Source organism: Myodes glareolus, chromosome 13 (assembly GCF_982192425.1).
Source record: "Myodes glareolus chromosome 13, mMyoGla1.1, whole genome shotgun sequence".
Lineage (NCBI taxonomy): Eukaryota > Metazoa > Chordata > Mammalia > Rodentia > Cricetidae > Myodes > Myodes glareolus.
The window spans coordinates 37,745,099-37,770,543 of NC_142038.1; the positions used below are offsets into that span (position 1 = coordinate 37,745,099).

The following is a 25,445-nucleotide window of genomic DNA, read 5'->3' on the forward strand; positions in this document are numbered from 1 at the left end:
CTAGAAGCAAAGAGTGGAATCAAAGGGGAAAACAAGTAATGAGTGTTTCATGATAAGAGAAATCCCATAGAGCGTGAGTCCTGCCATGTGAAAAAAATCTGTAATAATGTTGGTGGCCAAGGGTGACGCTGCCAGCTGGGGTCATGATGACATTCAGGCCCAGGCTGCTGCCAAGGATCATATGTAGGTTCATGGTCCTCCCATACCTGGAATATGTGTTGACGTCTGTGGCCGCCTAGGTCAACATCAAATGTCTCATAGATGCCCAGTGTCTGGGTGAACACCTGTAGCCATGTTGGCGTCCAAGGGTTGTGCCATCACCAGAGCCATGCCACTCTGAGTGGCCTGAACGGCTACCTGGTGCCATCTGGGCCGGAGCTGCTGCCAAGTGTCACTTCAGGGTTGGTGGCCCTAAAGAAATCAGGGTCTGATTTGATGTCCATGGCTTCTGTTATCACCTAGGCCCATGTACCTGGGGTCTGGTCAGCCATCTGAGACCATGTTGGTGCCCTTGTTCTGCCACTGGAGTCATATTGGTCTAGGTAGCTTGTGCTGCCACCGTGGCCATAGTAATGTCCAAGCCTACGCTGCATCCAAGAGGGATGTCTGGGGCCATTATCCCGCTGCAGTTGGAATCTGTGCTGACCTCTGTTGCCCAAGATACCACAGGGACCACAGTGTTGAAACCAAGGGCCAATTTGAGCCAGTCCTGCCTTTCACCAGTCCTGCCCCTCACTGGCTACTGCAACCCAAAAGCTGAGCTGCTCCTTCACGGGAGGGCTTGATTCCATATTCAGGAAAGATGGCCTCATCCCTCAACTCCCAAGAGCCATCTCTCATGGCCCCGATGGCACAGGTGTAGAAGTGCTGGCTCCAGTCCCCACTTGAGGAGGACAGCTCCAGTGGGACTGACAAGGGCTTTGGATTGACCCACTCCAGCATCTACTCCATCCATGACCTGATGGAGTGTGTGAAGGGACTGGATATGTGGAACCATGGCTCCAGGATTTCCATGACCAAGGCAATGGCGGGATATCTGGGAGTTTTGATGAGGGTCCAGTGTTGATGATGTACCAGAGAGAGATCTTGAGCCAGGCCAACAACTTATCACAATAAACATTTAAAGTAAAGTGGAACATGCAAAAGGCTATACTGCAAGAAACACCACAAGCTCCCAATGCCACTAAGATGAATGCAAAGGTGTTGAAAAGGTGGGAAAGATGAAGGAAGGAAGTGGGCTTGCTTTCTAAAATGGTTTTAAAATTTCCTTTTGGGAGGCGCTACAGTGGTGAGGAGCAGACATCAAGGGACTGGGAAATAAATGGAACTGGATTGCATGATGTAAAATTCCCGAATAATCAATGAGAAAATTACGTTAAAAAAAAACTTTAACAGTCATTCTCAGAAACATAGCATTTAAGTGTATTTGATATGTTCATTACATTTGAATGAATAATGAAAATTTAACTGTATGTGTATATATCTTTACTTATTTCAATTATTTTTATTCCTATCTGTAGTTGTTTTAAAAAAAGAGGGGGGCAAAAGGAGTGTCATTATTGGGAGGTGTGGTCATCTTGAAGTAGGTGTAGCCTTGTTGGAGGAAGTATGTCACCATGAAACAGGTTTTGAGGTCTCTTTTGCTCAAGCTTTGCTCAGGGTGAGTCTCAGTCTACTTTCTGCTGCCTGCATCAACACATAGCAGCTATCTCTCCAGCACCACGTTTGTTTGTACACTGCCATGTCCACCATGATGATAATGAACTGAACTTCTGAACAGTCAGCGAGTCACAATTAAATGCTTTCTTGGGAAGAGTTGCGATGTTCATGGTGTCTCTTTGCAGAAATAGAAACCTAAGTCACCATCATTAATGACTATCCATTAAATAAAAAAGATTGCAGAAAAGAATGAGAAGGTATTTAAGGAAATTAAATTCTCTCTACAACTGTCACAAATATAGAAATTCTGAATTAAAAAATATCACATAATGTAAAATCAACTAAACTGGCAGAAATACTTAAAATAAAAGCATGCGAAAAAAATCACTACATGATTGTTTATTTAAAATATGACTCTGGATGTAAATACATATGGGCTTACATAATATGTGGTTATTCATATAAACCCTCAATTAGAATGCTCAATAGTTCATACCCAAAGTCTTTTGTTTTTGATACACATGATAAATTTTCTTTCTGATGGAAAGTGTTTAAAGCCTTTTGAATCTTGATTTGTGAAGAGATTACTAAAAAATAACTTAGCTACATCAAAGAATAATATTGTTTGCAATGTTGTCACAGATTTCTCCATGGCAAAATAGTCATGTATTGTTATTGCACAATTTACAGGTACAGGTTACTATGTGCATATAAACTCTCTATAATGACAGTGTTCTCACTGTAACTTGCTCACTGTATTTAAAATTATGAAATACAATTTACAAAACCTTTAACAATATACTTTTATAATAAAAGTATCCTGAGGATATTACAAAATTCATTTACCAGCCCTTCATTTCTTTGCTTTGACTTTTTAATTCCTAATAGTTTTCCATATTTCGTTACATAAAAATGGTCATTTACAGTTCTAACTAAAAATAAATTTAAGCTAAATAATATACAATTATCCCTTAAAACTTATCCCCATCTACTTACTGCCAGTCTCATTGGCTAAAAATCAAGTATTTATCAAGTTTTTATAATTCTGAATCAGAAAAGATATAGCATGAGACAGACAGAAATAGGGTTAGCATAGTTATAAGCATTGTAAATTTATATATTTTGGTCAAATTTTATAATAAAATAATGTATTTTGGCAAAAATAATAAAATATAAGGTTTATTTCCTATCAATGGTAGATCTGCGGGACACTGTACATTTGTAAATACTATTTAATTTGACTGCTTTCACAGTGTTTCTAAAAACACTGCTATACATTTTCAGAATTTTGAGACTAAATTCATCTAAGAAGAAAGAAAACTGAAAGAAATTTTAAATAAAATATCTGATCATCAAGACGATGACAAATTCATAAATGTAAATGCCTGTGTGCCACATAACATCTTTATTGCCTACTAAGACTTATTTAACACTTTTAAAATAGTAATCTTGGAATTCTTCTTAAAAATGACTTGAAAATTAAAGTTATAATTAAAAAAAACTTTATATAAAAAAATCACAAGAAAGGTTTATACTTGTGGCAGTAGGTGTTATGGCACAAAACACATGAAAAGACTTGTAATTTGTTTGTGTATATACAATATCAAGTAAGATATGTAAGATATATATACATATATACACATATGCACATATATATATAAACATACAATTAAATAAATTTACATACACACATCTGGGGCTATAGAAGGGAACGAGGAAAACACTAATGAACTCCTTGGCTCTTTTACACTGTAAGTCCCAATAGCAGTTTGAATGGAGATATCTTGCCTATATATAAACTTCTCACTATTAATAAGAAAAGAATTATGATGTCTGCGTGATAAAGCAGTAAGAGTGTGGTCAATAAGTGATGAGTATTTTCTCGGCACCTGTCTTAAAGGGTTTACTGTCAATAGAATTTGTGCAGTGGGGTCTGTAGAAGGGTGTGTAACAACGAAAAAACAAAGTTCATTTAACACAATGACATATTTACTAAAATATTCTATAAATAAGTATGAATACAGCATTACTTATACATTCTAACATTCTATGTTAGGCAATAGGATCTAACTCTGATTGACTTGTTAACTTTTAAGGCATCAGTGCATCAAGGGCAAAGCTCCATAAAATAAATATGAGAACAGAAAGCATTAGCTTATCCTTGGTACAGGGGATTACTACGTAATGCATCTGTTGGCTACTTTCACAAAGCAGATAATAAACCATACACCCTCGTGTGAGGGTGTTACAGCATCAATTTTACATCATTTTTTAACACCTCATTTAAAGGGCTAAACTGATCCGGCAGTATCCTCATTTTCATTGTTCCATCAGCTCCACAAGAGAAAATGTGATTTGCAGGTCCTGTCTCAATTTGCATGACTCCAGTTCCAATATTTCTAAAAATAGACTGTCGAGCATGTTCATTGATAAAAGTATGGAGAAGACTAAAGGTAGAAAGACTCCAAATCTGAAAGATATGAAGGACAAAACAAAAACTGGGGCTGGTGATTGACTCAAGAATCCCAAAGAAAATGTAAACCTGCTTTCCTGTGCAGGTAAGACATTTCTACAAGGATGGAGAGTTATTTGTATATGCTATGATCACAGTTTCCTGAGTCTCTACAGGCTGTATACAATTATCAACTGCTTTTATTATTATTCAAAGTCCACCCTGTGAGGGCACAAATTATTAGCAATGCATTGAAGATGAGACAACCTGAGTACAAAGAACAGAAACTTGCATCAGGGACTAGAAAGGTTTTGCTGTGTAGCTACTATGGGGTATTACTTCTTTATAATACTGAATACTCAGAGATCAGAAAAGATGCAAGGATGAAAGTAAACTGACATCTAGGGCTCTCTACCCTGGTAAAGCTTAGACAAACTCAATTACTAAAATTCTAAAAGTTTCTATTGTAAGCCCCCATCAAGACAAATGTGTCTGTTTTAAATCAAATACCAAATGGCTTCTCTTATTAAAGACTTGTGTGGAAAGGCTTTCAGGATATATGTTTTCTGGTTTGGAGATATCAACTTACTTTTTAACTTTTTATATCTCTTAGGAAAACATCTTAAAAAACTCACCAATCCATACTACCTTTACATGAATTTATTAGATTATGCATCTTAAAACATATCATACCTTTAAAATTTTATCCTTATTTGATGTATATGGGTGACTTACTGCATGTGTATGTGAAATAGATGTGTGCTTGATGCCTAGGGGGCCAGAAGTTACAAGGGGTTGAGAGCTACAAGTGGGTGCTTAGAAACATGGATCCTCTGTAAGAGCAACCTGTGCTTTTGATCACTGGGCCATCTCTCCAGCCCAGACTATATGTTTTTCAAATATCTTAAAATATAAACTGCAGAACCAGAGTAGAATCTAAAAGTAGGTGACCTAAATCAAAGTCTGTCCTACTCCAAAGTCTGTCTGAGGTACACCATGCAGGCACAGGGAAAAAGAAGATAATGGGGCTCACTAGCTGTGTTACAGCAAGACTACTCCATTAGCTGGGACCAACATGGCCAACCCAGACGACAGTTAACTCTGCTTTGCTACAATGAGATTTCCAGACCAACAGTGGGCAAAATGGCCTGCTTCCACCATGTATCGGATGTCACAACACATCCAAAAAACCTCATTAAGTACAGAAAAGGGGGAGAAAACCCTATTCTGGGAAAATCCAGACCCATTCCTGGGTTTTCCTGTAGGATCACCTCCTGAACAATCCTTTCCTCCATTAGTTCTGCTCATTATTGAAATTACCCAGAATCCTAGTCATGTGACACTATTTCTTGAGGGTATACTTCTACTTTATTACAAAACTTCTCAGTTCTGTGCTTTGTCTTGTCTCTTATTCTTTCTCTGGAGGTGCTAAGAATCTGGAAGCAACAGACGGAGGTCTAAATTTGTTCTTTCCTGAAACAATGGCAACCTTTACCAGCAGTCACAGGTTGAAATAAAAAAGTGGTTCCAAATCAGAGAAAAATAATTCTGCTGGGATATATTATTTTTTAAAAAAGAGTACTTTGGGGCTGAGGAGATGACTCATTGGTTAAAAGCACTGGCTGCTCCTCCAGAAAACATGGGTTTGATTTCTAGCACCCATATGATGGTTCACTCCAGTTCCAGGAGACTCAACACTCTCTGATGGGAGCAACAAACAAGTTATGTGGTGCACTGGCATATGGGCAGACAAAACATCCATTAAGCACAAATAACAAAAATATTTCCAAATTCGGCAGTTCTGGGTTTTTAGGTTTTTTTTGGGGGGGGGGAAGCAGTTAAGGGGGAAGAAAGCAACCTATCAGTTCTAAGAGAAGTTCATCTTATTTAGCACTAAATATGCTCACACTCATGTAATGGATTCTAAACATCAGGTCCTTCAAATCTAGGCTTGCTGACCATTCAACACCCTGAAGACCAATTGAAACTGGCATACCTCTTTGCAACGGGCCCACAGAATCTTCCTCAAAATCAACAGGTATTTCTTAACATAGAACTTCACAGCTGAGTATTTTTGAGGTGAAATCTTGCAATATACATTTCAATAAGTTGTTCACCAATTTAAAATAAGCTTCTTAATGCTTTAAACAACTTTAAAATCTAAGTACAATAGATTTTGATTATCTATGAACAGGGCTTATCTAGGTACATTCTTGAACCAGAATTATGGAATCTGAGTTGTTGAATATTATTATTACATATGAAAAAAGACGAGCAATGTAGGTTATAGTTAACCTAGAAATTTAATTTAGTAAATATATCACCAAGAGAAGAGTCAAAGCCAATTGTAATCTTTGAAATATACTTAGATCCACAGAAAATTTGCTTAAGCATTAATTAAGCATCTTTTAAAACAAGTGAAAAGGTAAAACTTCAAGTTAAAAATAATTCTATTCATCAAAGGGTTTATTAAATAGTTAATTAGCACTGCTGACTATAACAGAACTAATATAATGTGACTAGTATTTAAGTAGATTAGTACTATAATAAAGGCCTAAGTTTGTAAATTTTGTTCATATTATTGATACTATGTTTTTACCTTTATATTGCCTTCTGCAGATCCTGTAACAAAGTATTCTTCAGTTGGATCAATAGCAATGGCTTTAACAGGGGAATCATGGCTCTGAAAAAGCTGCCTCTGTTGCCGTTGTCGAAGGTCGAATACACATGTGAAACCTTTTCTGCCACCTGATATTAGCAGCTGATGTTTGGGAGCATATGCTAAAACTGTGGCTCCACTATCATGGCAGGTAAAAGCTGAAGGTTAAAAAAAAAGATTAAAACCACTTAGTAATAAAAGACTACAAGGTGGTCAAGACTGAATGTATTGAATGAATAAATAAAGATTGCTGTCCCAAATAAGGCAATTTAAAAACTAAATGCAATATAAGAAATAATGAGATACTAGGCATAAGACAAGGAAAAATGGCCCTGGAGAAAAGGAAATATGGGTAGCCATAGTATTGTTCCAGCAAATCACCTACAGTTTTGTGATCAGAACTTAAGGAAAGGAAATTCAAGTTGAACTGGACTCAATACCAGCATCTATTACTAAGTGTAATAATCTATAATCACTTATAAATATTATAAATAAAACTGCTAAGAACATTCTTGTATAAGCCTTTTTGTAGCTTTCATATATTGAAAACAGTACATAGAGATGGATCACGCTCAGTCCATGTTTAACGTTATTAAAACTAAGTTTTTTCGGGCTGGAGAGATGGTTCAGTGGTTAAGGAGCACTAGCTGCTCTTCCAGAGGTTCAATTCCCAGAAACTACATGATGGCTCACAACCATCTCTAGTGGGATCTAATGCCCTCTCCTGGCATAAAGGCATACATGCAGATACTGCACTAATAATCATATACATAAAAAAATAATCTTAAAAAAACCCTAAGTTGTTTCCAAAGTGGTTGTAGCATTTTCCGCTTCTGTCAGCAGTTGCAGTTTCTGTACACCCTAACCAACACATTGAGTCTTTAATTTTGGCTATGTTGGTATAATAGCTTGCAGCACACTGAATGTGCATTTCCTGATTACTTTATCTTGATTATCCTTTTATATGTTTACTTGCCATTTCAATAGTGAGAATGGGATTGTTTAAAAGTCCTTGGAAACATCATCATTTTGTTTTAAAAACTTTTTTTTAGTATTATATGTAAGAATTCATCACCAAACCCAAGCCACGTAGATTTTTTTCCCGTTTTCTTCTAGAAGTCTGCACTTTACATGAAGCTTTACAACCCATGCTGAGTTAAATTTTGTGAAAAGTGAAATCTTTGTCAAAGGTATTTTTGGTTGTTGTTCTATGTCACTATTCAATTGTTTTAGTGCTTTATTTAAAAAAGCCTTATTTTTCTCCATTGAATTCTTTTGTACATCTATCTGCTAAAGTCTATGATATATAAAGTCACCTATGAGGCTCTCTAGTCTCTCCAATACTCTTGGTAACTTTTTAAAAGCCACTGTTATGATGTTTAATTATTGCAGTGTTACACTAATTTCTGATTATGTAGGGTGAGTCTGCTGAATGTTTTTCTTCAGTATTTTGTTGGTTATTTGTTATTTTCATATACACTTTAGAATCTGTTTACTGATATGAATAAAAGTTTGACTGTATTTTACTAGAATTGTGTTAAACCTATAAAGTTGCGAGGAACTGGCATTTTGAACAAAATTAAGTCTTCAAAGCTCTAAATGTGAGTCATTTTCTATATTAATTTAGATCTTCGAGTTTTTAAATTATATTTGTCCCCTTCTACATATATGTCCTGTGTGTATTTTGTTTGACAAATGCCTCAGTAGTTATTTCAGGTGTTATTATGAGAAGATCAATTGGCTCTAGTGTAGAGACCTGACACCTTGATGTATTCACCATATTAGCTCTAGGTGCTGAGGGTCACACCTAGGAGTACGCGTATGGTAGACAAGCACTCTCCAAATGAACTATATCCCCAGTCCAAGATGTGATAATTTGTCTTCAAAACTTACCATGGACTAAACTATTGGCAGGTGCAACTAGAGTATCCCACAGACATATGTTTCTGGAAGGGAAAAAAGAGGTATTTCTTTTTAACTGACACAAAAATTAACAGAATAAAAAAAAGCCAAATATTAAACATAACATTTGAACTTGGTTCAAAAGAAGGTTTTTACATACACACACACACACACACACACACACACACACACACACACACACATATTAGATAACTAGTTCTCACACTCAATTTAAAAGCTGTTAACTTACAAAACTGAGTTAAATTTTGATTAGCACATACCTATAAATAAAAGTAACTGAAGGCTGACTATAGAAATTGTTCGTATGCTACCTAACACACAAGTCATAGACGATGTTAGTTATTAGGTGTGAGCATATACACGCATGAAATCTACTGAACACAGCCAGAGTCTACAGCCCTGGAACTAGTTTTCAGTGCAGTGTTTCAGAAGCTCAGCAAACTCTGTGTGTCTGGATGGACTTCATGAGTATATGGAGGGAGAAGACAGAGATGTTCTTACGAACTATAAAGTTGTTCTGAGTTTCCTATTTTCTTTTTTCTTTTCTGGTTTTTTGAGACAGGGTTTCTCTGTATAGCTTTGGAGCCTGTCCTGGAACTTGCTCTGTAGACCAGGGTGGCCGCAAACTCAGAGATCGGATGAGTTTCCTATTTTCTTGTTGTGAAAATGATAATAGCTACCTAGTAAGGCCATGATGAAGACTAATCAAGTTAACTAAATAATATGGCCAAAAATTAACTGTACCTTTTTTAGCTTCAAGTTTTCTGAATATATAGAAAATACAAAGAAATGTTAATTTTACAAACAACCAAATCCTTTCTCCTAAAGTCTCAATATGAGAATATTAAAAATAAGAAAGAATGGATTTTTCTGTAAATGGTATTAGACTATTCCTAGCTTTATGTCACTAAGAATGATTTAAATAAGAAATCTTTATGATAAAAATTCTTGGGGCATAATTACTGAGACAAATACACAACAACAAAACAATTTAGTTATCCATACACAACATTTCTGTTTCAGCTTCATCTCTTACCTATTGTCAGTTGAAAGACCAGCTGTAGCTATCAGAGAGGAGGAACTAACGAAGACAAAATCATTGGCTGTTTTGTTATGACACTGCCAAGCCTGGAATGGTTATAAACAATAAATGCTACTGTTGCTAGTAAAATTTCCATAATCCAGTAGATGCATAACTAAAATGTGACCACACACTTTATGTCTTTAAAAAATAATTTCTATTCTTTTAATCTTCTGAACTTTAAAAAGATTAGAGAATACAATAACTTTCATGATAATTCTCCCCATCTCTTTCTGTAAAAAATACAAACAGTTCCTGAACAGTCTTTTTCACTTTTGTTCAACCAACACCTTAAGAAGAAAACATAGAGGTTAAACTTCAAATAGTTACTTAGGTCTAGGTAGTGGGGAAAAAAACAAGAACAAAACTGTCTTACAAGAAGACAGAAACGAGGATTTAAGATTATGTTAGATGTAAATATCTTTGCTAAATTGACATTATTAATTGTTCAGAGACATTCAAACTTTTAAATAATTGTTCAGATAAAAGTAATTGTTCAAAAGTACTAAAAAGTTACTGTCACAAAATAAGAAAGCTCAGAGAACTTCTGAAAATTCAATAAAACTTATTATGATCATTTCACCAGTTAAAAAAAGAAAAGCAGTCATCTCTCCAAAAGCTCAACTTGCTGCTCTAGGGGATGGAGAGGGAGGAGGAGAGGGAGTGGGGGGAGTGGGAGGGTGTTGGGAGGAGGGGCTGAAATGGAAACTTTTATAATTTAATAAAAAAAAATTACAAAAGCTCAACTTGCACAGTTCACACTGTAGTCTAATAAAACTATGAGGCAATGAACAAACTAAGTCCTTTTCAAGAAGTCCTAGCAATGCTCCCTTGTGTTTATTTAGATCAATACTGAACTCAAACATTTAACTTCAGGTGAATTACCAGAATTATAATCTACAACCTTAATCTTTTTCTATGTATTGCTTATGTTTAGTTCTGTAAAGAAAGTCAATGAAATATTTTTATTCTCTGAAGGCAAATTTTTATGAATTCTGCACAGACTTAAACAGATGAAAACAACAGGATCAGCAATAGGATGCCCTTTCCACTTTGCTCATTAGTAAGAGCTAAGTACAGGAAAACAATCTGATATTCCGTTGATCTGACAGTCATCTGCGGCTTGGTGAGGATGGATAAGTTCCAGTACTATACATGGGTCTCTAGAGAAACGGTGCTGGGCATGATAACTTCCTCAACTTCACTCAGTCATTTTTACACACAAAAGGAGTAGTCTGTTGTAATATGTGACTGAGTAGATAAGACTAGACATATTTTATTTATTAATTGTAATATTACTTGCTCAAGCACAGCTTTGACTTTTAAACATAAAATCCATGTTTATATATATGTAAGGAATATTTAACTTACCAGATATGGCTTAGGCATGCTCCCAGTAATTGGACAACATTTCCAGTTTGTTTGGTACAAACTTAAATATCCATCAGCATCAACAATTCCAAACTTTAAAAAAAGTTAAATGATTAATGTAAATAAAAAGCACACATTTACTCCTTATACCCAGTGAGACACATTATCTCTATGTTTAACATCGGATTGGTCAACTGTTATCTTTTAATTTCACTTAAGCTTCAATCTAGTTTTGAGCTATATTTAGGTGTATCACTTTAAGAAAACTTCCAGTGTAGAAAGACGCAAACATCAGACACTTGGTTAGTTATACTTAGGCTGCCACATGAGAGTCATGATATGTGCTCGGCTTCCTCCCATAAAATAAAGTTCAAAAAATGTAAAGAAGTTGAAAGATGAAGGCAAAACGAAATTTTAAAGAAAATAATTTGAACTCACTACTCATTTATTCTTACACTAATTAGTAAACACTAAGTACTATCAAAATTTAAAATATTTACCAAGTTTTAATAGTCATTTTTTCAATTTTCAGTGATGATTACTGAACGTATTAGAGATTTTGGTAAACTTCATATCGCTTATTTACTTCTCTAAAATTTTCTGAGAATTCTGATAGAGCTATTATTAAGTATATTAGCCTACGGCTTTTATATTTGCTATAGATACTTTCCCCACTATTCAATCCTCTTTACTAGTTTTATGTTTTCTGGAGAAGAGCTAGGTTTGTTCTTCAGCTGGAATAAACATGGACTATAAACTCAAATAGTGTTAATGAGCCACCAAATTTGAAATATAGTCTGGCTGGACACCAACTTCTTTCTCATTCATTATCTAGCAGAATTCTATGGAAATATTTCTACTAATTACAATTTTGTCCTTTTAATTGGAACTGTTGAGTAAGGTGCATTAATAATTCAAGCAAACATTTACAACCCATTCCTTTCACATTTATAGGATTCTTTCTTTATATTGAAGCAAAAACAAAACAAAATAGTCACGATATGTGCATGTACATTTATCAATATATCTTAGGCAGTCTATTTTGACTATAAAATTCTTCACATTAAAGAAATTTAATCACATTAAAGAATTTAATCCTTCAAATGCTGCTTGCCCCTACTGTTTTGATTTTGCTGAGGTACTTTCTAGGAGATATTTTCTTAGTTGGTACTTCCTAAACATACATTCACACTTGATTTTTAAACTACTTATGTTCACTGATCCAGTTTTGAGAATTAAGTTTTTAATTTATGAAAACTATTTCCTGTTCTTCTATGCTATGTCATACTAGCCTGTTTTATTACTTTTATTTCTGAATCTCTTAAGAGTTCCTCATAGCACTTATTAGTCTTATTTTAGTTTTGCTGAGATTCTATCTGCAATTCCCAATCAAACCAATCACCATAATTGGGACAGATTGAGTCTTCTCTACCACGTACCCAGAATGCTTCCTAAATAAAGAAGAAAACATGTTTTGGTGTTGTGCTATTTGGTTACATCATGGGTAAAGTAGGAACACGAAGCTAAGGGGTTTATCAAAACACTTGGTAGGCAAAGAACCAAAGCTTGTTGTACTTTAAAACAGACTATATGACGGACTGTAGCAGTGTTAATGTTGAAAAATAAGTTAGACTATGATATCAAATTGCAGAAAGGTTTGAGTATTATACTGATAAATCTGGTAAGAGGTACCTTGAAGGGTTTCTCAAAAACAAACAAAAAAGATAATACTTATTCTGTAGGTATTTAATTATGTTGTTCGTAATTATCACTTTATTTTGGGAAGATGATATATCAAAGGAACTATAGACTGACATGCATAGACTAGAAGCAACAGTACATTGCCAATGAAATGGAAAACATAATAAACACTGAAAGGTAATACAACTGACAGCCCAAGTTGAATATTCTTATTGCAAATGTTCATACCAGAAAAGTGTCAGATTTTGAAGGTATTTTGATGTGCAATTTCACTCTGTATGCTGTGAATACGGTTGGTTAATTAATAAAGAAACTGGTTTGACCTGATAGAATAGTTAGGCAGGGAAAACTAAACTGAATGCTGGGAGAAAGGAGGCGGAGTCAGAGAGAAGCCATGTAGCCCTGCCAGAGACAGACACCAGAACTTTACTACCCGGTAAGCCACAGCCTTGTGGTGATACACAGATCAATAGAAATAGTTTAAATATGTAAGAGTTAGCCAATAAGAAGCTAGAGCTAATGGACCAAGCAGTGATTTAATTAATACAGTTTCTGTGTGGCTATTTCAGGGCTGAGCAGCCAGTAACAAACAAGTGGTCTCCTACAACAGTATTTCTTTTAATATTTGCACTTACTACACTAATCAAGCACTTATAATCTGAAAATGTTTGAAATCTGCACTTTGTAAGCACCATAACTGAAACTCAGGGGAAAGAAAAGGCAAGAGATACTATTATCTAAGATTGTGTAAACTTTTAGTGAAACATGATCCAGAAGACAAAACAATAGGGTAATCTGCCTGTTAATGCCTATAAAAATATGCTTCAGAAAAGCAATTTGAAGTAAGCAGCAATGTGAGAAGTAACAGACAATAAAGAGATGGTCTAGAGGTGGTTTAGCAAATTTCTTTAAAAATATCTTGGGTCTTCTACAAGAACAGTATGTGCTCTTAACCACTGAGCCATCTCTCCAGCCCCATATTATTGTTACATATATACATGCATAAATATATAAATGCAACTTGATGAATCTGTTTAATGTTGCTGTGTATATATGATTTTAGAGCTGACCATTTGGTCGTGGATAACCAACTACAAGGCTTGTCCCTGGGAGAGAGAAATTTTCCTACTCTCAGTAGTCATTAGTTGCCTATAGTTCTTTGTCTAGGGGCCCCAGGAACTTTTCTGCTTCCTCATTAGTATGTCTATTGGTGTTGTCAATGTTTAAGGTACCATGTTGCTTAGCTGTCATGGGTGTAGCTTTCCTGACATTTCTAAGAGAAACACTCTCACAGTACACCTCCTAGTATCATTTTTTTCTTAAATATCTTGTAATTAAAGGTTTGCCCACCATAAAGTCTTTGCCTCCTTAACTCTGCTAGATGAGATGGAGGAAGGGCGGATATAGGAGCAGGGAAGAAGATATCTACATTAAGGGAGCCCATTTTAGGGTTGGCAAGAGACTTGGCTCTAGAGGGGATTCCAGGTGTCCACGGGGATGTCCCCAGCTAAGTCTCTGGGCAGCAGAGGAGAGGGTGCCGGAACTGGCCTTGTCCCTTGATGAATATCTCGAATATCACCATAGAACCTTCATCCAGTGATGGATGGAGATAAAGACAGAGACCCACATCAGAGCACTGGACTGAGCTCCCAAGGTCCAGTTGAAGAGCAGAAGGAGGGAGAAGTTGAGCAAGAAAGTCAGGACCGCGAGGGGTTGGTCCACCCACTGAGACAGTGTGCCTGATCTAATGGGAGGGAGCTCACCAAATCCAGCTGGACCGGGTCTGAACGAGCATGTGATCAAACCAGATTCTCTGAATGTGGCTGACAATGGAGGCTGACTGAGAAGCCATTGATAATGGCACTGGGACTTGTTTCTACTGCATGTACTGGCTTTTTGGGACCCTAGTCTATTTGGATGCACACCTTCCTAGGCCTGGATGGAGCGGGGAGGGCCTTGGACTTCCCACAGGGCAGGGTACCCGGCCCTCTCTTAAGGAGGAGGGGGAGGGAGGAGGAAGAGTAGGGGAGCAGGAAGAGAATGGGAGGAGGGGAGGAAGTGGAAATTTTTGAATGGAAAAATAAAAAGAAAAAAGAAAATACTTAAAGAAAATATAATGAACAATAGAATTCTGATTCCAAAAAAGTTCTATAAAAGCTGTGTGGGTAACTAATTCAGTTTGCTGACCTGCCATTCTAGAGCAATGTTACTCAGTGTTAAACTGCATAAAAATCATAATGCAGATGGGTTAAGGAGATCTAACACACCACAAACTGTACTTGCTGTTTGGTGCTGAATCATACTCTGAGTAGATTCCAGGAACTAAAGAAATGAATTTCACTAATCAAAGAAACATAAGTAAGAACATTTAGGGAACATTTAGGGAACATTTAACTTAATTTTAGTACTGATATATGTGCACCACAAACCTACAGGAAGAATCACGTACACGTAAATGTTCTTTGAGAAGAGTTAAAAGAATTCTTATGAAGTAGTACTTTAAATATTCTCTTCAAACCCTCAAGCTAGTAAATTTAAACACCATCAAGCTTTTTAAAAGAAAAGTAATTCTCAATAGTACCTTATTTCCCTGATAGTTAAATCTCATTCTTGTAATTCTTGGATTGCCACCAGATCGAAAACAGGTTATTTGCTGAGCATGGCCCCATTCAAACATTCTGACACTCCCATCTTGAGCACCTGTCAGATCTGCATTATAAGATGACAAAAATTAAATATTTATTTTAAAAAGTTTTGAAATTTGTTTCTTAACCCAATATTGAATTATTCATCAAAGAAGTACCTAGGATATAAATCAGTCCATTTATATAAATTTACTTTGAAGTTTTATTTTATATAAGAAAAGTCATATGATGTACTTTCATTTGACTGAGAATGTTTTCAAACAAAACAGTAGACACATTTATATCAGATCACTATAAATTGATTCTTCTCAAAATTATCTTAATGTCTTAAGAGTCTAAAATAAATTTATAATAAACATTTAATAAATTATTGAGATTATTAAAGAATCAACCTTTATCAGCCATACTATTAATATTAAAATTATGCATTTTTCTAAGAAAAGGTCAGATTTAAATAGTAAAGGGGAAAATTTAATTTCTAAATTATTTTGATTGATTTATTATCTCAAATATAATGCTAATGTCTGATAATACTAATTATACTATGGAATAAATAAGTCACTATTTTTGAGAATAAATGAGATCATTTATATACAGCACTCAGAAATATAACAAATGGCACCCAAATTATATTAATTATAACTGTCAAAATTAGTGTAGAATAGGGATAATGAAAATCAGTATGGATAAAATGCCCAGTAAGTTGCTAATTATGCTATTAGTTGAGTTTTACTAATCCTTTACCAAATATGTAATAGCAATGAATTTAGGCTGTTTTAGAATATTTTGCCGTGTACTAGGCAGGGGTGTGAAGGCAGCAGCATAAGGGCTTGAGACTCGTTGAGGGGATGTTAACTCTTTTCTTTTCCTCCCATGATCTTAGTTAACAACAAGGTTAGCTGCTTAAAAACTGTTTAAGTTTTCCCAATATTATCTAGAGTGCTAAAAACACTAGTTGGGAAACCTCTAAGCTATAATGGCTCTGGTGTATGAACAAATCTAACCACAACTCACTATAAACATTAAGATAAAAACCAAAGTTTCAGCTCTAATAATAATTTACCACTTTAATGAATCAAATTTCTTTCTGTCTTGCTTCCGCAAACACCTTTAAATTTTCTCCTGCTACCTTAGTGTGACAGTTAATCTTTACTGCCTGAGTTTAGATTCACTTAGGAGATCAGTGAGCCACATCTGTGAGTGTGCTTGTGAGAATATTTTTAGAGAGTATTAAGTGAGGGAGGAAAGATGTACCACAAATATGGGACGTGACATTTCATGGGCTGGAGAACCAGACAGAATAGAAAACCAGCTCAAAATGACAGCATATCCTATTTCTGTGGTTCTTGGCTGGCTTCCACTACCCAGATTTCTGTTCAAGTGACAAAGGACTTAAGGCTCTGAAATAATGAGCCAAAATAAATGATTCCTCTCCTCTCAGCTGGTTCTCTCAACTATTTATTTGACGATAGCATTGAGAAGCTAATGAATATCTTGGTAAAGCCTTAAACCACCTATAGGCTGATTTCATGAACTTCCTGGTGAATGTTCAGAGAGCCTTCTGAAGGTTCTGCGTCAGAAGGTGGAAACAGAGAAGATTACTTTATGACAACCCTCAAGAGTAACAAGCAATCAGGCACAAGTGAGAGAGCCTTCTAGTCACTCCTTCTGCTGCACATTTACAGATTACCACCAAATCATCACACTCAGATTTCAGCTCTGCCACCTGATTTGAGCATTTCTTCTCCCAGACTAAGTCTGAAAAATGTACCAGATTGTGTCCAGCAGAGGGCCTCAGGTAAAAGTTAGTCTGTAAAATGTGTCAGATTGTGCTCAGCAAGGGGCCTCAGGTAAATAAAGTCTGAGGTAGACACAGGATTGTGTGTTCTACTAAATTCAAGTCTATAACTCCTATTACCTCAAACTCTACCTAACTTTAGACATAAACAATACAAACAGAACCTGTGGATTTTATTTTATTTTTTGGAGAAATGAGAAAACCTTACCAAAGATAATTTAAAATTACGGTTACAGTAGTTACAATGGGGAGTGTTTCAACATCTAGACAAATGACCTATCTTTAGGACACAGTGGATTAAAAATGGATCCCCAATGCCTCAGAAATGGAATGCATCTTCTGACTGACAAGAGTTACTGGAAAACTAGATGCACCAGTAATAATACTTTTAAGCGCTTTTCTCCCTATGTTATTCCCTCTCTTCCTCCCTCTCTGTGTCTCCGTTTTCCTGTCTGTCCGTCTGTGTGCTGTCTATCCCTCCCTACTTTCCCCCACCTCTTTGTGTCTGTACACCAGAGGTCAACTGTCGTATCTTCTTCAAGTGTTCTCCACCATATTTTGAGACAGGGATTCTCAATGAACCTTGAGCTCAGCAACTACAAGCCTAGCCAGCCAGCAAGCCAAGGAGACCTTCTTGTCTCCACCTCCCAGGCTAAGACAGGTCTGTGTCACCATACAGAGAATTTTCTGTGAGTGTCAGGAATCTGAATTCAGGTCATCACGCTGGCATGACAAGCATTTTATGAACTAAACAATCTCCTTGGCCCCAGACATAACCTGCTAGAAGACTGTTCGCAAAAGGCAAATGAAAAAACTACAAACCACCCCAGCCTTTATAGTGTAGGTTAATCACCTGACGATTACAGTCTACTTTTAAAACAATCTCTAATCTAGATTGTAGTGATTTTTCTATCTGGCACATGGCTAACATATTAAAATCAAACTTGGAAGTGCATTATTTGTGTGACATTTTTCTGCTTCTAAGTGACATTGCCAAAATTATAAGAGCTCTAAACAACTGACTTGAAGAGAAATAGGCTCATAATTAAATTAAATGTTCCTTAAACTCTTGGAAAAAAGCTAGTCCAAGTGTACTTCAAGCTCACAAGAACTCAGAAAAACTTTTGGTAAATACGAGCTAATTTGGTTTAGGTTTTTTCTTCTGTGCTTCCAAGTAGGATGTGATCCTTCTTCAGCCCACAGGCCTGGTGCCTCCAAGAGTTTATCCATCTGTGCTGCCTGGTTATTTGACACCATGGTTACTCTGGAATCTCATTTCTACAGTGGGTCAGGTTACCCAGCTCCTTTAGGATCTTACAGTGTCCCCACAGCCTCTGCCTAGACTGACTTCTCATCCTAACGCCACTCAGAACTGACTTTACTTCCCAGGTAGGTCCCATTCATTTGTATCTCATAGGTCTCTCAACTTCATGTCCCTTAAATCATACACGTATAACCTCTGTTTGACTAGAGATGATAAGATAAGATAGGGATGACTCTTAATTAAGACAATATAAGACTGTCAAAAGACTAGGGATATAACCTGAAGTCTTCAATACAAGCTCCACGGAGGAAAAAAACTCTACATTTTTTTTTTTTTAACCAACTTAAACCTCTTCTGTACACTGACATACCTCCCCTGGATGAAGATGGGTGATCTGAACTAAAGGGAAGATGTAATTAACAAACTATTTCCAGTGTTCAAGTCCCAGTGAAGAAGCAAAAGCAACACACACAAAAATGACAAATTAGTTATGCTCTCATAACTAATCCTAAAGTAGTGACCTCCAATGAAAATGACCTGGAAGAAACACCAGAGAGCTCATTCAAAAAGTAATTATAAGAATATTCAAATAACCTCAAAAGATATGTATATACATTAAAAGAACAAAAATAGTCAAATAAAATGAAGTCAACCCAAGATAAAAAAATAGAATTCTATAAAGAGAATTGATCAAGATAACCAAAACTGAAAAAATGATAGAAATGATAAACTCATTAACCAAAACAAAAACCTCAGTGGAAAGCCTCACCAATGGAATGAATCATATGGAAAACCATGTTAGGGCTGGACAATAAACTAAAAGAATTGGCTCAATGAGTACAGGGAGAAAAAAACAAGAGAAGAGAGGAGAGAGAAGGAAGGAGAAGGAGGAGAAGCAAGGGAAGGAAGAGAAAAAGGAGAAGGAGGAGAAAAAAAGAGGAGAAGGAGGAGGAGGAGGAGAAGAAGAAAAACAAAAGAAAGAAAAGAAAAAGAACATGGGGAGCGCTTTGGGACAGTGCCAAAAGACTTTAGAAAGGAAATGTATACCATACTTGCTGGGTTTGATCATCAGCACTGAAAAGGTAGAATATTCTCTACTTATAAGACATAATTAGAAAAACTGGTTATATTACCAAGGTTTTGACTAGAATGTCATACTTGAGAATTCATATAATCAGATATGAATATACAGTTTTAAATCATTAAGGTGATTTTATGTGACCAAAAAAGCAACTTTGATGACTATTTTTGTTCTTTCTTCAAATTCTTTCCTCTTTTAAAAAAAATGTTTTGAATTTGTATTTATATGTGTGGATCTATGTTAAGTGTATTCTTTGCGAGTACACACAAAGGCCAGAAGAGGCTATCGGGTCCCTTGAAGCTCGAGTCACAGGTGGTTGTGAGCCCTGACACAGGTGCTGGAAACCAAATTTGATTAAGTCAGCTCCAAAAGTAGCAGGAATTCTTAACTACTGAGCCATTTCTTCAGTCCCAGATACCTATAAAGCTGTAGGAAATCAATGTCAAGGGAGTCAATATAATATTTTATATCAATTTGTATTTGCTATGAGAAGTCATTCTCTTTATTTAAAATTTTTTTCAACATTTTTATTCGACAAAGTATGCAATTAGATAACAGATGCTTACCACATACACTGTGTACAGTAGAAAAGAACACAGAACTTTGTTAATTTTATTTTAATGGACAATTAATTGTCTATGAGAAAAGGCAGCTAAAATTTTATACATTATTAATTTGTAAAGACATGAATATCTCAATATACTCCTATAACTATTAAGGAAATGACATAAACATAGTTTTTAAAGCCTAGGATGATCATAAACTAACATATATATTTCAATCACCAATTAATACTTTCAAAAATATTTTTAAAAAATTTTTCATTTTATTTTGGCTACAACAAAAGAGACTTGAGATTTCTTTTTTTGAGATTTCTTCAAATAAAATCTGAAAAAACATATCTCCTACTTTATAAGAATTTACTAATAACTTCTTTTATGACTACTATTAACGTGCCTGATAAAAGACAATCTGATAAAATTAGTATAACATAAACTCATCTATGAAAAATAAGGTAAGTAGGATAAAAATTATTTTTCAATTGAAACTAAAAGTTTACCATGAATTCCTTATACAATTTATGCAAAAAATGTAAAAATAAGACAATCATTGTTCATCATTGCCAACTTACAGTAAGGAAGTGTTGGATGTGATGTCATTCTTCTGACATTATTAATGGCTTTCTTAGTCATCTAGTAAAAGAAGAAATATTTTATAGTAACAACAATAAATAATTAGAACTTTAAGTTGTAGGGCTGTATACATAGTTCAGTCATGGAGCACACCCTAATTATGAGTTATGTTCTGATTTAAATCTTCAGCAACACACAGAAACATACACACAGTTCTACCTATCAGTTAATCAATATCTCCAATGACTCCCTTTTTGGCTAAACCAAGAGAAACTTAAGCATCAGAATCACTCTACTTTTTGGCCAATTGATTCATTTTAAATCATTTTTTGAACGATTTAACTATCCTGTTAAATAAAATAGTCACGTAAAATTAAAGATAACTATAGCTACATGTTAGTTTACATTGTGCATCAATCTTGAAGTTGCAACAATCTTAGTTGGTCTTTTGGATTTTAATTGTTTAGCCTAAAGTTGTGGAGATGTGTGGCATTGGTAAGGGTAGCAAAAAAAGCAGGCCATCAGAGCTGGTAGTGACAAGAAGGGAAAGATCCCTGGTCTAGTCCAGAACAGAAGAAGCTGCTGTTAACAAATACATTATCGATCATTCAGTAACAATATAGAATCAAGAAAATGTTTTATCAATTCTCCAGACAATAAAACCTTGAAAAATATGACTGTTACTTTAAACCTCACATCTAAATCCCTTTATTTTGTTTGGGGGTAGGGTTGGGAGAGACAATTAAAAAAGATTTTATTTAATGTTAATTTATATGCATTTGTGTTTTGCCTGCATTTATGTCTGTGTGAGTATATTGTATCCCTGGAACTGAACTTACATTGTGGGCTGCCATGTGGGTGCTTGGAATAGAACTCGGATTCACTGGAAGAGAAACCAGTGCTCTTAACCACTGAGCTATCTCGTCAGCTACAGAGACAAAATTTTGTTGTATAGCCCAGGCTCACCTGTAACTTGCACATCATGCCTCAGCCTCCTGAGTGCTGGGATAATTATAGGCATGTCCACCATGTCTACCAAATCCTATGTTCTGAATTAAATATATGTATAAAGGTTCTTAGTCTTTCTTTTACCTTTTTGTTTGTGAGCAAATTACCACAGAAAAACAATAAAACACAGATTAGAAGTTTTTCTGAAAGCATGTAACAGAAAATAAAGAAACTATTAGCTATTTGAAAAGATTCATATAAAACAAACCACCTTATTTTATTAGTATCTTTTTCTTGAGAGAGGAATAGAGATAATCATAAATCAGAACGACTTCCAATTAAAAAGCCATTAAGATGGTAATTCCCTATCACTAAAGACAATACTTATACAACTCATTGAACATAATTAGTTGACAGCTGGTGCCTACACAGAGCCGTCACCTCTACCTGGTGAAGTGTTCACCTGTCCCACTGTGAAAGGTACCGAGACATGTGGCTAACATAGACAAGAATAACGGGTTAATATAAGCTACAACAGCTAATAAGAAGACTGAGCTAATGAGCCAATCAGTTTACAACCTATGTAGATCTGTGTGTGATTTTCTTTGGGACTTCCCGGCTGTGGGGTACCTGGCAGGACAGAAACCCCAACAAGCAGGCCCCTCTTTTTCCTGCTCTTGGGACCCTTTTCTTCCTACTGGGTTGCCTCATCCAGCCTTGATATGACGGTTTGTGCCTAGTCTTACTGAATTTTGTTGTACTGAATTGGTATCAGTGGGGAAAAAAAACAGACTCCATTATACAGCTTATGCAGAAATCATCTTTCTGACCATCAACAGATATATGTGTGCCCAGAAGATGAAATATATTCATGAGATAAACACAAAAGCAGAGGGGGAAAATACCCATAGCTATTTTTAGGGAAGAAATGTAGTGGCAATGAGAAAAATTACAGATAGAAGCAACCAGTCCAGAAGACAGTGTTTTTTGTTTTGTTTTTTGTCTTATTTTCTTCTTCTTCTTCTTTTTCTTTTTTTTTGGAGAGAGCATGAAATTGGGTGGGAAGGGAAACAGGAATGATCTGGTAGAAGCTGTGTAACATGAGGGCCGGCTTGTTGGGGTATCTGTCCCGCCCAGTACCCCACAACCGGCAAACCCCAAAGAAAAATCATACACAGGACTCCATAAGATTATAAACTGATTGGCCCTTAGCTCTGGCTTCTTATTAACTCTTATAAGCTTATATTAACCCATTATTCTGATCTATGTTAGCCATATGGCTTGGTACCTTTTTCAGCTGTCAGCTTACATGTTGTTTCTTCAGTGGACTGGGCAAGAATGGCAGAGGAAACTTCCTGCTTCCCAGAATTCTCCTGTTCTCATTGCATCACCTCTACTTCCTGTCTGGTTTTTCCCACCTATACTTCCAGCCTGGCCAATCAGCGTTTTATTAAAATACATGATTGACAGAATACAGATAAGTCTCCCGCACCATTTCCCTCTTTTTTTTTTTTTTAAACAAAGGAAAATACCCATAGTCCATATGCCATCTGTGGGGTACCGGGTGGGACGGAAACCCCAACAAGCCGGCCCCCTCATGTTACATATGGCGCCCACATGGATAACTGAATTCACAGAAAGCCTGAGAAAGCTTGGGAAAGAATAGAGGAAAGCATATTTTCTTGGTAGCAGCAGTTTCTCAGGTCTGCACTGCTTGCTAGAGGCAAGCAAGCACTCTCATCTAAGAGAGGCTTCCTGACTCAGCTTTAGCTGCAAAACCTTGCAGCTCTTTTAAAAGGTCCTGCCACGAAACACTTAAATGGTGTTGATGAAAAGCTGAATGCATGCTTTTCGGTTTTCAGCCATAGCAGGAAAAAAGCTGCGTTGTTTTAAAATGCTGGTTTTCTGGGCTGTCCTGCCAGAGCAAACTCTGACTCTTTCAGGCAGGCAGTCCGACTGAGTGTGGTCTGTGAGCAGAATGCTGCAGCTTGCTTGCTGGCAAGGACCTTGAAACACCATAGAGTTGTGGCAGTGAACACAGCTCTGGTTGGTATCTCAGTCATGAGGCTGGAAAGCTAAGGAATGGGCTGGATCTAACTGTCAAAGCCATGGCTTTAGTCCTACCCATTAAAGACTCATGTGGTCAGAAAAAAGAGAGATATACAGTAAAGAGAGATTCAAAGATGAAGAAAACCTCTAAATGGTTTACTATGTGTTAAAAATATATGCAGACTAAAGGTTAAAGTTCTTCGGGTAAAAAAGGAAAAAAGAAAGTAATTGGGTGTGGTGGTACACACCTTTAATCCCAATGCCTGGGAGACAGAGGTATGTTGACCTCTGTGACTTCAAGGGGCAGAGGTAGATTGACCTCTGTGACTTTAAGGTGTGGTGGCATACACCTTTAAACCCAATGCCTGGGAGGCAGAGACAGACAGATCTCTGAGTTCAAGGTGTGGTTGCATACACCTTTGAGCCTAGCACTGGGGAGGCAGAGACAGAGGAACTCTCTGTGAGTTCAAGGACAGCCTGATCTACAGAGTTATTCCAGGACAAAGATATACAGAGAATCTGTCTCAAAAAGTAAAAGTAAAAATAAAAGAAATAGAGGTTAAAATAAAGATGGAAAATACACAGAGAATCTTGATACTGTATGTTATTATGCTCTCTTTGAGCATTGAAAAATTGAATTGTTTGAATGCTGAGGAAGGAGCAATAGCTGCTAAAGGACTATTGTTTATAAATACTGCTGAACTAACCCAAGATAGGTATTTTGAAAATATCTTGGCTTCAAAACTGAAGTCAAAAGGTTTGTTACTTTGGAGAAGAGATTTTGCTTTTGTTTCCACAGAAAATGAGAAGCTATGGATTCATTCTGAGTTAAGAAAAATCAGGTTCGAAAAAGGAAGACCACCTGAGAAATCTCCGATAGGAACAGATGGCCCAGATGACAGAGTTCTACATCCAGAACAGATTCAAGACTACTGCCTGAGATGATCAAGACTCACAGGATACTCCAGTCAGGACTTGATTATAACTCTAAATTTTCTTTAGGTCCCCATAAGATTATCAGCGCCCCCAACCAGCAGGAAGTAGCCTGAAATAGTACGCCCACATTCCCAACAAATGGACTATGGGTATTTTCCTTTGTTTAAAAAAAAAGAGAGAAATGGTGTGGGAGAATTGTCTGTATTCTGTCAATCATATTTTAATAAAACGCTGATTTCCCAGGCAGGCAGTATAGGTGGGAAAGCCAGACAGGAAGTAGGGGTGGAGCAAAGAGACTGGGAGTATTCTGGGACACAGGAAGCTCTGTCCGTCACTCCTGCGCAGACCACCGAAGAGGCAGCATGTAACTTGCCCAGCTGAGAAAGGTACGGAGCCATGTGGCTAATGTAGATAAGGATAATGGGGTAACATAAGTTATCAGAGTTAACAAGAAGCCTGACCTAATGGGCCAATCAGTTTATAACCTTATGGAGTCCTGTGTGTGATTTCTCTTTGGGATTTGCTGGCTGTGGGGTACCGGGCGGGATGGAAACCCCAACAAGCTGGCCCCGTCATGTTACAAAGCTGGAGGAATAAAAAAAAATATGACAAAAATATAATGAATGAAAGTAAAATTTCTAAAAAGCAGCCCTAAAATTTGCACAGGAAGAATGTTCAACTGTAAAAGTGCTGAGAGCTGCTGGTAGCAATGGCTTTACCAGAGACCACAAGAATATATAGCACA

General features: G+C 36.3%; 1 protein-coding gene across 4 annotated transcripts in view; it reads right to left on the reverse strand.

Annotated features, from left to right (window-relative positions):
• Positions 1-2,043: 2,043 nt before the first annotated feature.
• Positions 2,044-25,445, reverse strand: part of Dmxl1 (Dmx like 1) — a 137,999-nt gene continuing 114,597 nt past the window's right edge. For all 4 annotated transcript variants that reach the window (XM_048419177.3, XM_048419176.3, XM_048419178.3 and 1 more), the window contains 7 exons: positions 20,767-20,827; positions 15,428-15,555; positions 11,146-11,238; positions 9,730-9,821; positions 8,664-8,716; positions 6,711-6,928; positions 2,044-4,129 (listed from right to left, as the gene is read on the reverse strand). In XM_048419177.3, coding sequence (XP_048275134.3) covers positions 3,905-4,129; positions 6,711-6,928; positions 8,664-8,716; positions 9,730-9,821; positions 11,146-11,238; positions 15,428-15,555; positions 20,767-20,827 — 870 coding nt within the window. In that variant the 3' untranslated portion in view covers positions 2,044-3,904. The remainder of the gene's footprint in view (positions 4,130-6,710; positions 6,929-8,663; positions 8,717-9,729; positions 9,822-11,145; positions 11,239-15,427; positions 15,556-20,766; positions 20,828-25,445) is intronic.